Below are 14,388 nucleotides of genomic sequence, written 5' to 3' on the forward strand. Positions count from 1 at the left end.
TTAAAGATGAGAAAAAAGTGTTTATGGAGTCATTCGTATTAACCCACATATTTATTATATCTGTTCTCTGATTTTTTTCATTTCTTTCCTGTGAACTCGGGTTATTATCTCGTGTCATGTATTTTCAGCCTGAAGGGCTTCCTTTAATAAAGGCATGTCTGCTGGCAATTTCTCTCTGTCTTTGTTTATCTGAGACTGTTTATTTTACCTTTACTTTTTGAAGGATAGTTTTACTGGGTATAGAATTCTTGTTGGACGGTTGTTTTTAGTTTCAGGCTTTTGAATGTGTCATTCTACTGCCTTCTGGCCACCATGGTTTTTGATGTAGGTTATAAGTAGTTTTTTTCTCTTGCTACTTTCAAGATTTTCTTTACCTTTGACATTTAACAGTTTGACTATAATTTGCCTAAGTGTGGATCTCTTTGTGCTTATCTTTTTTGGGATTGATTGAATTTATTGGATCTGTAGATTAATATTTTTCTCAAATGTGGAAAGTTTTTGGCCATTATTTATTCAAATTCTTTTTCTGCCCCTTCTCTCTCTGTTCCCTTTCTAGGACTCCCATTACTCCCATGCTTCTTGTTGCTCCACAGGTCTTTGATGGTCTGTTTATCTTCTTCAATCTTTTTTCTCTCTGTTCTTCAGTTTGGAAAATTTCTGTTGAACTATTTCAAGTTCACTGATTCTTCCTTCTGTCATCTCCAGTCTGCTGCTGAGTCCCTCTAGCAATTTTTTTTACATTTCAGTTATTTTACTTTTCAACTTGAGGTTTTGATTTGGTTCTTATTTTGTAATTTCTATATCTTTATTGAGATTCCCTATTTTTCAGATCATTGTTATCATACTTAAAAAAATTTTTAAACATAGTTTCCTATAGTTCTTTGAACACTTTTATAATAGCAGTTTTGAAATCTTTGTCTGCTAAATCCAACATCTGGACATAGTCAGAGACAATTTCTATTGACTGTGTTTTTCCTTTAGTATGGATTACTCTTTCTTGTTTTTTCATGTCCCATAATTTTTCCTTTAAATCTGGACATTTTACATAATATAACAACTCTGGATTCTGATTTTTCTACTAGAGTTGTTGTTGTTTTTTAATTTACTTGGATTAAATCTTTCATGTCTGTCTCCCTTGCAGTGTGTGGCCACTGATGTCAGGGTTTCTTTTCCTTGTTTTTATTTTTAAGCATAGCCTCACCCTTGGGTCTGCATACCTTAGTGATCAACTGCAGATTGGCCAGAAGTTGTGCTCAAACACCTTGATCCAGCAAGGCTTCCACTCTCTACTGATAGATCTATGTGTGGGCTGGGCAGAACATTTAAACTTCAGGCTGTTTTAAAGTCTGTCCCAGCTTTGACTTTATCCTGAGCTTTCTTTCATTTCCATGCGCAGTCTTCATCAGCCAATGGTGTGTGTGTGGCTTGGGCCCACTCTGGTTTATCCTGCACAAGCATATAGCCTCCAGTCAACTAAGGTTATATGGAGAGCTTATCAAGCCTCCTAGAGTTGACTTACCTCCTAGGAGTCCCAGTTAAATCCCTGGTTTGTTTGCTGTCCATTGATTGCCCCAGACAGGACCATGATCTCAAGTTAGTGGAGCCACTGCCCTCCCTGTTTGCTTGCCACTGAGATCATCACCTTTGCTGTGCTTCAAATCAAGTGAACCCTGCTCATCAGCAGCCACAAAGCTGCTTTGCCTTGCCCTGGTGGAGTTACCATACTGGTAGAGCTAGAGAAGGATGGGTGCAGCCCCATGTAAGAACCACACAGACTTGTAGTGTTCCTATCTGAAGTTCAGTACTTTTCAGTAACTTTATAGTTTCTTGTCTACCTTTGGTGACTTTCAGAGTCTGAAATGATTGTTTTTGACAGTTTTATCCAACTACGTAATTGCTTTTTGGAGAGATTTGCCAACTACCTCTCTCCATCATGCTGTAAGATATTTTTTCTTTTCTTTTACACACCCCTCTTTTCTACAATAAACATATTTTTACTCTTAATAGGAACAAATAAGAATAAAAGTAATTATTTTAAAAAGTTATTTTTAAAAGCCAATTAAACTTTACATTCTAAGACCTACTTATACCTTCAGTTTTTGCATTCCAAGACAAACCTGACCTCTTCCTTTGTGCAGATGGGCTTATGTGTAGAATGCGGAAGCATGGTGCCCATGAACACTCCCATCTGTGTGGTGTGTGAGGCCCCTCTTACTCTACAGCTGCAGCCACAGGCCAGCCTCCGCTTGAAGGTAATGAAATGTGATTCTGTAAAAACATGAATAAAACATGTAGAAAGTAATGTTTGAACAATTAAGTGTTTTCCTTCAGCTGGTGGAATTTGCTAACAACTGATAAACTCTAATATCTTTGAACAAAATCCACTCTAACTTTTGTGAAGGTATGCTACCCAAGGGTTTTAACTTGCCCGTAGGATCATAAAGTTAAGAGGGATACATAGAAATGTGTTCCCTGGACATGGATTTGGAGGACAAATTACGCTACACTAACTTAGACAGTTTTTTATTCATATATTTAAACTTGAACATTGCAATTAATATTGACTTTTAATCTTGTCCTTAAAGTGGCTTCAAGCTTTCATTTGCTTTATTTGGTTATGAGTCACTATTACATAGAAAAGAATTGTTATAAGTAGTCACATGGCTGAAAAAGTTAAGTATCATTGCATACATTCAAAAAAATTTGCTAGACAAATTATATCATATCATGAAACATTTTTTGGTGGAATCATTGAACATACAGCTGTATCTTTTCTCCATGTTTCAATTTAAAGTCCCATTTACTGCCTCTTTAATCTCAAGTAAAGATCATTAGCGGATAAAATAGATTTAATAAGGAGAATTTGGGGCATTAAAAAAGCAAAAATTTTTATCAATTAGGGGAATGTGTGCATTTAATGTACAATGAGAACTGTAGCACTCCTAAAATGACTTTGTGGATTCTATAGGGGCAGAATGTATCGAAGTTTAACGAGAGAAAAGATAAGTTCACTTTTCCTTCCATCCCCAAGCTCCCCTTCATTGTGAAAGGTTCTAAAGTGTCCCAGGTATGTAAGCCCTCAGAAATGAGATTTTGAAGATTTGGCCTGGCCAAAGTCAAGTAGATGAAAGTTTACTAATCTTTTGTTGGATAACTATTTTCAATCTTAAGAAACTTTAAAAGTGACTGCAGGAAGCCACCACATAGCCTTGGAACCTTGTCTCCAGACTTTTCCACACATGTGTACATCATGTTGAAGACTTGAGGGTGATCCTCTGCAAGTTTCTGAAGCTCTGTGCAGGGGCAAGAAATTTGTTTCACTTCTCAGTGGGTTTCACCAGATCTTTTCTGAGGGAACATCTTCAGGAGGTTGAAGCCCTAAATCTCAGAAAAGCTCCGACGATTGTAGAAGGCAGGAACCAGGGAGTGTCACCCACTGAGAGCAAGCCTGTGATTCTCTGCCATTTTGAGTAGCAGTCAGCCAGCCTATGCACTTTAGGAATTCTCTGGGTTGGGACCTGTGGTTTCCTGAGTTGGCTCAAGTTCCTAGGAAGACCGTGGAGTCTTCTATTAGAGTGGAGTTAACCAGCCTTAGAAAGGCCGGGAACTTCATAGCCTACCTAGTGGCATTGGAACTAAAACCCCTGGAGTTGAGCTTTCTTTTTCCTGATCATCCTCTTTACCTGTTCTGGCTCCAGAACACACTTTCTCAGTTTCAGGACACCTGAGGAACACAGGTACTGGAGTAGAAAGGAACATTTGAGTGTCGCTGGTCATTGACAATTGAAGGAGATAGTATCCTGATAGTGCAGAAGTGTCCAGTACTAAACAGATGGTAGCAAACCTCTGATAGCTAAATTTTGGTTAGACTGTTTTCACCATCATTTCTTTTTCTCTTGCATTTTGTGTGTGTGTGTGTGTGTTGCAACTTATCCCAGGGTCCTGACTTGGCAAGTTGCGCTTACTGTTTATTTTCTAAGACAGTCTTTCCGCTTTTCCATTTCTAAGTGAGAAACTACAGAGCAATCTTAAATTCATATTTAATATAAAGCCCCATGGGGCAAACCCCAGTCCAAGAACTAGTTACTTGTAAACACCAAGGTTTTGCTTAAAGGTCCACCACCTTTCTGTTTACTGTTCAAGTCAGGAGATGGAGAGCCTTCTGACTAATTACGTTTTCCAAACTGAAAAAAATAATAACTCACACATAATGAGTGCAAAATACCCAGTGAAGACTGTTTTTCAGTTTGTTAATTTGGGGTTTTGTTTCTTTTAAAATTATGTTTATTTGTCTGACTCTGTTTATGTTGTCGTAATTCCTAAACCAATCCAGTATCAGGGGCTGGTTGTTGAAATAGGGTTCACTGCTGGCTGAATAACTGAGAAGACTGCCTGGTGATTTCTCTGCAGTGTTCGCTCAGAGGAACATGTAAGTCTTCTTCTCTGTTTTCAAGGAGAAAGTGATTTGCCGCACCTGTGGCACAGGGAATCCCGCTCACCTGAAATACTGTGTCACCTGTGAGGGGGCCTTGCCTTCATCACAAGAGGTAGGTTGAATACATGTGCCAGCCCTATATTTAGTGGCTGCTAAATGTTCAATGTTAATGATAATGAATAATGATAATGAATAAATATACTCATCAGAGTGGGAGCGGGGAGAGAGACAAAAAAACTTCTCGAGGTAAACTGAAAGCAACATTCCTAAATATGGAGAGGTCTTTATATGTTCACCAATACAAAACTGTTTTCAAAGTCCTAACTTCCAGGAGATTCAATAAAATTGGCAATTTCTTACGATTTCATTTAGTAACTTTGCATGGAAGGTTGGCAGCAGCCAGCTGGGAAGTGGACCCATTCATATTTCATTCGCAGTCAGGTATGTCATTATTGACTGTGCTATGCTGTTTTTTGAAATTGAGAACATGGTGGACACCCATTTCTTGGGTTTCCTGCCAGCCTATTTTGAGTATTTAAAATGAAGGAATAGGGGCAGGCCCCGTGGCTGAGTGGTTAAGTTCATGTGCTCCACTTCAGCAGCCCAGGGATTTGCCAGTTTGGATCCTGGGCGCAGACCTGGCACCGCTCATCAGGCCATGCTGGGGCGGCATCCCACATAGCACAGCGAGAGGCACTCACAACCAGAATATACAACTATGTACTGGGGGGCTTTGGGGAGAAGAAGCCAAAAAAAAAAAAAAAGGATTGGCGACAGATGTTATTGCACGTGCCAATCTTTAATAAATAAATTAATAAAATGAAGGAATTAGAGGCATGTGCAACTTAAATACAGTGAGTGGGTTCAGTTTAGATGATCTATTGTATGTTTATAAAATGTTTCTAATGATGAGAGACTTTAGAAATTATTTCCAGGTGACTCTTGCTCTGGCCTAACAAAAGAAATTGGCATTTACTAGCCAACTTAGAAGAACAAAAATTTATTTATAAATATATAAATTTTATATATAATTTTGTATATCTATATCTATATCTGATTGTTTAGAGTATTTGTTCTCATCTCAGAGAGATTCCTTGGGAAATGGGACAAATGTGATGGTTCGTGTCGTCAATGTGGTTAGGATCAAATGGATGGGAGTGAGCTGGTTCCTGGGGTTACTGAAACAAAGTGCCACAAACTGAGCAGCTTAAAACAACAGAAATTTATCGTCTCACAGTTCTGGAGGCCAGAAGTCCAAAATCAAGGTGTTGGCAGGGCCTGTTCCCTGTGAAGGATCTGTTCCATGCCTCTTTCCTACCTGCTGGTGGCCTCGAGCTTCCCCTGGCTTATAGATGTGTCACTTCAGTCACATGGCTGCCTTCTCCCTGTGTGTCTGTCTCTGTGTCCAGATTTCCCTTTTATATAAGGACACCAGTCATATTGGATTAGGGCCTACCCTTATAATAATTACCTCGTTTTAATTTGATTACCTCTGTAAAGATTCTGTTTCCAAATACGGTCACATTCTGAGGTATACTGGGTGTTAGGACTCCAACACATCTTTTTGGAGAACACAATTCACCCCATAACAAGGGAGTTGGACAAGATACCTTTTAAGGTTGTATCTAATTACTGACAATCTAAGACTAGTTGATTTGAAGGAACTCTTTTTGTTCCAAGCTTTATTGAGGTATAATTTATATGCAATAAAACTCACTTATTTTAATTTTACAGTTTAATGAATGTTGGTAAATATATAGTCATTTTAACCACCACCACAATGAAGACGGAGAACAGTTCCATTACCCTGAAATTTTCTCTTGCCCCTTCACGGTTGAACTCCTCCCATGATCGTTAGCCCCAGAAAATACTGATCTCTTTGACACTGTGGTTTTCGCTTTTTACAGAAGGGTCTAGTTTTTGTGTGTTTGATTTCCTGCACTTAGAATAGTGTTTTTGAGGTTCATTCAAGTTGTTGCATGTATCCATATTTTTTTCCATTTTGATCATTGAGTAGCATTCTACAGTATGGATATACCACAACTGATTGATCCATCCACCAGTTAACGGGCACTTGAGTCATTTCCACTTTGAGGATATTATGAATAATGCTGCTGTGAACATTCACTTACGAGTCTTTATGTGGATGCAGTTTTTATTTCTCTTGGGTAAATACCTAGGAGTAGGATTACTGGGTCCTATCTAAGCTCATATTTAATTTTATAAAGATATTGCCGTACTGTTTTCCAAAATGGCTGTACTGTTTTGCATTCCTATCAGCAATATGTGAAGGTTCCTGTTTCTCTGCATCATCACCAATACTTGGTATCAGGCATTTTATTAATGATATTCCCTTTTTGCCATTTTAATGTCTGTAGGATCTGTGGTGATATCCCTCGTTCGTTCCTGATGTCTGTAATTTGTGTTGTCTCTCTCTCCCTCTTTCCAGCTAGAGACTTAAAAATGTTACTGATTTTTTTCAAAGACTAGCTTCTGGTTCATTAATTTTCTCTAGTTTGTATTTCCTTTTTAAAAATTTTGATCTTTATTATTTCCTTCTCTTTGCTTTGGGTTCAACTTGATATGCTTTTTCTAATTTCTTAAGCTGAGAACTCATATCATTGATTTTAAATTTTTCTTCTTTCTAACATAAATTTATCTCTAAGAACTTCTTTAGCAACATCCCACAAATTTATATAGGTTGTATTTTCATTATAATTCAGTTCAAAACATTTTCTAATTTCTCTTGTGATTTCTTATTTGACCTATAATTTATCTATAAGTTGGTTAATTTCCAAATATATGAAGTTTCTCTAGTTATCTTATTGTTAGTGATTTATAATTTACTTCCATTATGATCAGAAAACATACTCTTTATACTTCAGTTATTTTAAATTAATGAGACTTGTTTTTTGGCCAGTACATAGTCTAACCTAGAGAATATACCAGGTGCACTTGAAAGAATGTGTTTTCTGTCATTGTGGGTACAGTATTCTATAAATATCAATTAATTCAAAATGGAATGTTGCGCAGATCTTGTATTTCCTTGCTGAACTTTGTCTAATTGTTCTAGCAAATGCTGAGAAAATGGTATTAAAACCTCCAATGATGATTCTGGAATTATTTGTCTCCAGGTGTTTTTTTAATTTCTTCTTTGATTTCTTCATTGACCCAGTGTTCAGTAGCATTTTGTTTAAGTCCTTAGAATTCTTTTAAATTTTTTTATAATTAAAAAATGCTTTTTGAGTTCATAATAGTTTACACCATTGTGAAATTTCAGTTGTACATTATTTCTTGTCTGTCACCACGTAAGTGCTCTCCTTCACCCCCTGTGCCTTTCCCATACCCCCCTTCCCCTGGTAACCACTGAACTGTTTTCTTTGTCCATGTAGTTGTTCATATTCCACATATGAATGAAATCATCTGGTGTTTGTCTTTCTCAGTCTGGCTTATTTCACTAAGCGTAGTTCCCTCCAGGTCCATCCATGTTGTTGCAAATGGGATGAATTTGTCTCTTTTATGGCTGAGTAGTATTCTATTGTATATATACCACATCTTTTTTATCCAATCATCAGTCAATGGGCACTTGGATTGTTTCCATGTCTTGGCTATTGTGAATAGTGCTGCAATGAATGTAGGGGTACCTGTGTTACATTGGATTGTTGATTTCAAGTTGTTTGGGTAGTCACCCAGTAGTGTGATAGCTGGGTCCTATGGTATTTCTATTTTTAGTTTTTGAGGAATCTCCATACTATTTTCCATAGTGGCTGCACCAGTTTGCACTCCCACCAGCAGGGGGAGGGTTCCCTTCTCTCCACACCCTCTCCAACATTTGTTATTTTTAGTCTTAGTGATTATAGCCATTTTAACAAGTGTAAGGTGGTATCTTAGTGTAGTTTTGATTTGCATTTCCCTGATGATTAGTGATGTTGAACATCTTTTCATGTGCTTATTGACCATCTGTATATCTTCTTTGAAAAAATGTTCATATCCTCTGCCTGTTTTTTGATCGGGCTGTTAGTTTTTTTGTTGTTCAGTTGTGTGAGTTCCTTATATGTTATGGAGATTAACCCCTTGTTGGATATATGATCTGCAAATATTTTCTCCCAATTGGTGGATTGTCTTTTGTTTTTGATCCTAGCTTCTTTTGCCTTGCAGAAGCTCTTTAGTCTGATGAAGTCCCACTTGTTTATTTTTTCTTTTGTTTCCCTTGTCTGAGAAGACATGGTGTTTGAAAAGATCCTTTTAAGTTCAATGTCAAAGAGTGTACTATGTATATTATCTTCCAAGAGTTTTACGGTTTCAGGACTTATCTTCAAGTCTTTCATCCATTTTTAGTTTATTTTTGTGTATGGTATAAGATAATGATCTACTTTCATTCTTTTTCATGTGACTGTCCAGTTTTCCCAACACCATTTATTGAAGAGACTATCTTTTCTCCATTGTGTGTTCTTGGCACTTTTGTCAAAGATTAGCTGTCCGTAGATGTGTGGTTTTATTTCTGGGCTTTCAGTTCTGTTCCATTGATCTGTGTGCCTGTTTTTGTACCAGTACCATGCCGTTTTGATCACTATGGGTTGTAGTACATTTAGAAGTCAGGGATTGTGATGCCTCCACCTTTGTTCTTTTTTCTCAGGATTGCTTTAGCGATTCGGGGTCTTTGGTTGCCCCATATGAATTTTAGGACTCTTTGTTCTATTTCCGTGAAGAATGTGATTGGGATTCTGATAGGGATTGCATTGAATCTGTAGATTGCTTTGGGTGGTATGGACATTTTAACTATGTTTATTCTTCCAATCCATGTTCATGGAATCTCTTTATGGCGTCATCTATTTCTTTCAATGTTTTATAATTTTCATTGTATAAGTCCTTCACCTCCTTGGTTAAATTTATTCCTTAGGTACTTTATCCTTTTTGTAGTGATTGTAAATGGAATTGTATTCTTGAGTTCTCTTTCTGTAAGTTCATTATTACTGTGTAGAAATGCAACTGACTTTTGTAGGTTGATTTTGTACCCTGCAACTTTACTATAGTTGTCAATTATTTCTAATAGTTTTCTGGTGGATTCTTTAGGGTTTTCTATAATGTTGTCTGCAAACAGTGAGAGTTTCACTTCTTCACTCCCTATTTGGATTCCTTTTATTCCTTTCTCTTGCCTAATTGCTCTGGCCAGAACCTCCACTACTATGTTGAATAGGAGTGGTGATAGTGGGCATCCTTGTCTTGTTCCTGTTCTCAGAGGGATGGTGTTCAGTTTTTGCCCATTGAGTATGATGTTAGCTGTGGGTTTGTCATATATGGCTTTATTATGTTGAGGTAATTTCCTTCTATCCCTATTTTGTTAAGCGCTTTTATCATAAATGGCTGTTGGATCTTGTCAAATGCTTTCTCTGCATCTATTGAGATGACCATGTGGTTTTTATTCCTCATTTTGTTAATGTGGTGTATCACATTAATTGATTTGCAGATGTTGAACAATCCCTCTGTCTCTGGTATAAATCCCACTTGATCATGACGTGTGATGTTTTTGATATATTGCTGTGTTTGATTTGCCAATATTTTGTTGAGGATTTTTGCATCTATGTTCATCAGCGATATTGGCCTGTAGTTTTCACTTTTTGTGTTGTCCTTGTCAGGCTTTGGTATCAGAGTGATGTTTACCTCATAGAATGTGTTAGGAAGCATTCCATCTTCCCTAATTTTTTGGAATAGCTTGAGGAGGATAGGTGTTAAATCCTCTCTGAAAGTTTAGTAGAATTCTTTAGGGAAGCCATCTGGTCCTGGCCTTTTATTCTTTGTTTACTGTTTCAATCTCTTTCCTTGTGATTGGTCTATTCAGATTATCTGTTTCTTCTTGATTCAGCTTTGGGAGATTGTAAGAGTCTAAGAATTTATCCATTTCCTCTAGATTGTCCATTTTGTTGGCATATAGCTTTTTGTAGTATTCTCTTATAATCCATTGTATTTCTGTGGTATCCATTGTTATTTCTCCTCTTTCACTTCTAGTTTTATTTATCTGAGCTTTCTCTCTTTTTTTCTTTGTAAGTTTGACTAGAGGTTTGTCAATTTTATTTATCTTCTCAAAGAACCAGCTCTTTGTTTCATTGATCCTTTCTACTGCCGTTTTTGTTTCAATAGCATTTATTTCTGCTCTGCTTTTTATTATTTCTCTGCTTCTGCTGACTTTGGGCTTTGTTTCTTCTTCTTTCTCTAATTCAGTTAGGTGTACTTTGAGATTGCTTACTTTTGATTTTTCTTGTTGTTAAGGTGTGCCTGTATTGTGATTTCCTTCTTAATATGGCTTTTGCCACAGCCCATATGAGTTGGTATGGTATGTTTTCATTTTCATTTGTCTCCAGATATTTTTTGATTTCTCCTTTAATTTCTTCGAGGGTCCATTGCTTGTTCAATAGCATGTTGTTTAGTCTCCACATCTTTGTCCCTGTCTCAGCTTTTTTCTTGTCATTAATTTCTAGCTTTATAGCATTGTGATTGGAAAAGATGCTTGTTATTATTTCAATTTTCTTAAACCTAAAAGAAGATATTAAAAGTAACACAATAATAGTAGGGGACCTGAACACCCCACTCACATCATTGGACAGATCATCCAGACAGAAAATCAACAAGGAAACAATGGAATTAAATGAAAAGCTAGACCAGTTGGACTTAATAGACAAATATAGAACATGCCATCCAAAAACAGCAGAATACACATTCTTCTCAAGTGCACATGGAACATTCTGAAGGATAGAATATATGTTGGGAAACAAGGCAAGCTTCAATAAATTTGTTAATAGTTTCTTTATGTACCTTGGTGCTCCTGTGTTCGCTGCATAGACATTTATAAGTGTTATGTCTTCCTGGTGGAGTGTCCCTTTGATCATTATTACTGATTATATATTCTTTGTCTCTCTTTATCTGTCTTATCTTGAAGTCTATTTTGTCTGATATAAGTATTGCAATACCTGCTTTCTTTTGTTTGCCATTAGCTTGGAGTATCATCTTCCATTCCTTCACTCTGAGCCTGTGTTTGTCATTGGAACTGAGATGTGTTTCCTGGAGGCAGCATATTGCTGGGTCTTGTTCTTTAATCCATCTTGGCACTCTGTGTCTTTTTATTGGGAAATTCAATCCATTTAAGTTTAGGGTGATTATCAATATATGGGGGCTTAATGCTGCCATTTTATCACTCGTTTTCTGGTTCCCCTGCATTTCCTTTGTTTCTCATCCTGTGCATTTGGTCTACCAATTAAGTTATGTAGTTTTTTATGATGTGTTTCTTTTTTTCTCCTTATTTATTATTTGCGTTTCTGTTCTGCTTTTTCGTTCAGTAGTTACCATGAGGTTTGTATTCACAATCTCGTAGATAAGATAGTCCATTTTCTGATGGCCTCCTATTTCCTTGGACTAAACCGATTCAGTCTCTTTCCTATTCCCCTCCTAAGCTGTTTTTCTCACATCTTATTCCATCTTGTGTTGTGAGTTTGTGATTAAAATGACAAGATTATCTTTGTTTATTGTGTTTTCCTTCTCTGTATCTTTAATGCTATTCTTGAGTGTTTGCTAACTTGTTCTGATGTATAGCTGCAAATTTCTGTTTTTATTCCATTCTTTGTAACCCTTTCTCCCTTTTTTTTTTCCAGATATGAGGACCTTCTTGAGGATTTCTTGTAGGAGGGGGTCTTGTGGCTATGAACTCCCTTAGCTTTTGTTTATCTGGGAAAGTTTTAATTTCTCCATCATATCTGAAGGATATTTTTGCTGGATATAGTATTCTTGGCTTAAAGTTTTTGTCCTTCAGAGATTTGAATATGTCATTCCAGTCTCTCCTAGTCTGTAAGGTTTCTGCAGAGAAATCTGCCGAAAGCCTGATAGGGGTTCCCTTGTAGGTTATTTTCTTTTGCCTTGCTGCCCTTAGTATTCTTTCTTTGTCATTCACTTTTGCCAGTTTCACTACTATATGCATTGCAGTAGGTCTTTTTACATTGACATATTTAAGAGATCTGGCAGCCTATTCCACATGGATTTCCATCTACTTCCCTAGGTTTCAGAATTTCTCTTCTATTATTTCTTTCTTTCTTTTTTTTTTAAGATTGGCAGCTGAGCTAGCAACTGTTGCCAATCCTATTTCTTTTTCTGCTTTTTCTCCCCACATCCCCCCAGTACATAGTTGTACATTTTAGTTGTGGGTCCTTCTAGTTGTGGCATGTGGGATGCTGCTTCAGCATGGCATGATGAGTGGTGCTATGTTCGTGCCCAGGATCCAAACCAGTGAAACACTGGGCTGCTGAAATGGAGCGCACGAACTTAACCAGTCAACCACGGGGCCAGCCCCTCTGCTATTATTTCTTTGATTAAGCTTTCTGCTCCCTTCTCCTTTTCTTCTCCCTCTTGAATACCTATAATTCTTATACTGCATTTCCTAATTGAGTTGGATATTTCTTGGAGACTTTCTTTATTTCTTTTTAGCCTTAGTTCTCTCTCCTGCTCCATCTGGAGTGTTTCAACCATCTATCCTCAGTTATGCTGATTTGCTCCTCTATGATGTTAGCTTGAGTGTTTGGGGAGTCTATATTTTGTTTTATCTCTTCCATTGTGTCTTTCATATCCAATATTTCTGATTGATTCTTCTTTATAGTTTCAATCTCTTTTGTTAAGTAGCTCCAGAACTTGTTGAGTTGTTTTTCTACATTCTCTTTTAACTCGTTAAGTTTTTTGATGATAGCTATTTTGAATTCTCCCTCATTTAGATTACATACTCTGTGTCCTCAGGACTGATTTCTGGGTACTTGTCATTTTCTCACTAGTCTGGAGAGCTAATATAATGTTTGATATTCCCAGAGGGTATGGCTCTGTTTTTGTGCATCCTGGTATTATTTGGTCGCAGTTACTGCGTATCACCACTGGGTGGGGGTCAAGAGCTATGTCTTCTGAGCCCTCTGCTGTCTGCCAAGATCCCAGGTACTGGAGCCAGCGCTGGGCAGATGAGGGGGAGGGATGCTTTCTCCTGCATGCTCTCAGGGTTTTCTCACTCTGCCCTCACTATCTGCTCTCCTGCGGTGTTGGCCTGCTGAGGTCACCCCTGCATTAGCTTTCACCTTGGTAAGGGTTTTCCCTTAGGCTGCAAGGGCCCTCAGCCATCTTTGATGTTCTCGCGAACAAATGTCCCCTCCCCTGTTCCTTCCCTCTTGGAGGCTACCCATGGTCCTGGATCCCAGTCTTTTGGGGAGGGAGCGAAGTTTTGTCTCACCCTTTTCCACCTCCTCTGAATGGGGCTCCAGCCTCTCCACCCTCCATCATATGGCTGCATGGGTCTCTCAGATGTCTTTTGGGTTGTGTGGATGTCCTCTGTTGGAGGATGAATGTCTTTTTCATCGTATGGTAGAGGAGAGAGGTCATCGGAGAACTCACTCTACCATGGTGCTGACGTCACTCCTGATTTCCTATCTTTTTATTCATTGTGGGAAGAATATATGCTTTAAAATTCTGGTAGCCAGTTCCAGCATCTGATCCATCTTAGGGCTGGACTCAATTGATTTTCTTTTCTTTTGAAAGACATTTAGTTCTAGTTCATTCCAGGCACTGCGTTCCCCAAACCAGGGATATAAATTATTGGCTGTTAAAGCAAAGCAAAACAAAACAAACAGCAACAACAAACTAAGGACTCATCAGAGAATAAATAACAGAATCCAGAAGCATCACAACCTGACGTATTTAACAGCAGGACACAATCTAAAATTCCTCAACATGCTCAAAACAACAAAACTGGCGGTTGTAGAGGGAGGGGAGCAGAAAGTTTGGTCTCTGTGCAGATATTTTTTCTTTAGCTGAACTGCTTTGAGTGTTCTGTCCATGGTTTGTTCAGGGGTCAGTAAGAGATGTGACCAGAATTTGGGGATCTCCTCTTTGTTTTTTTTTTTTCTGGGAGCTCTCTACCTCTTCAGTAGCCAGAT

The 14,388-nt window shown here is 37.8% G+C and overlaps 1 protein-coding gene across 14 annotated transcripts in view; it reads left to right on the top strand.

Annotated features, from left to right (window-relative positions):
* Positions 1-14,388, top strand: part of DZANK1 (double zinc ribbon and ankyrin repeat domains 1) — an 89,857-nt gene that overhangs the window by 36,545 nt on the left and 38,924 nt on the right. For 12 of the 14 annotated variants that reach the window (XM_023626054.2, XM_023626050.2, XM_023626058.2 and 9 more), the window contains 2 exons: positions 2,139-2,252; positions 4,455-4,547. In XM_023626054.2, coding sequence (XP_023481822.1) covers positions 2,139-2,252; positions 4,455-4,547 — 207 coding nt within the window. The remainder of the gene's footprint in view (positions 1-2,138; positions 2,253-4,454; positions 4,548-14,388) is intronic. The other 2 variants (XM_023626057.2, XM_070247079.1) reach the window with 1 other exon arrangement.

This window comes from Equus caballus, chromosome 22 (assembly GCF_041296265.1).
Source record: "Equus caballus isolate H_3958 breed thoroughbred chromosome 22, TB-T2T, whole genome shotgun sequence".
In the NCBI taxonomy this organism is placed as follows: domain Eukaryota; kingdom Metazoa; phylum Chordata; class Mammalia; order Perissodactyla; family Equidae; genus Equus; species Equus caballus.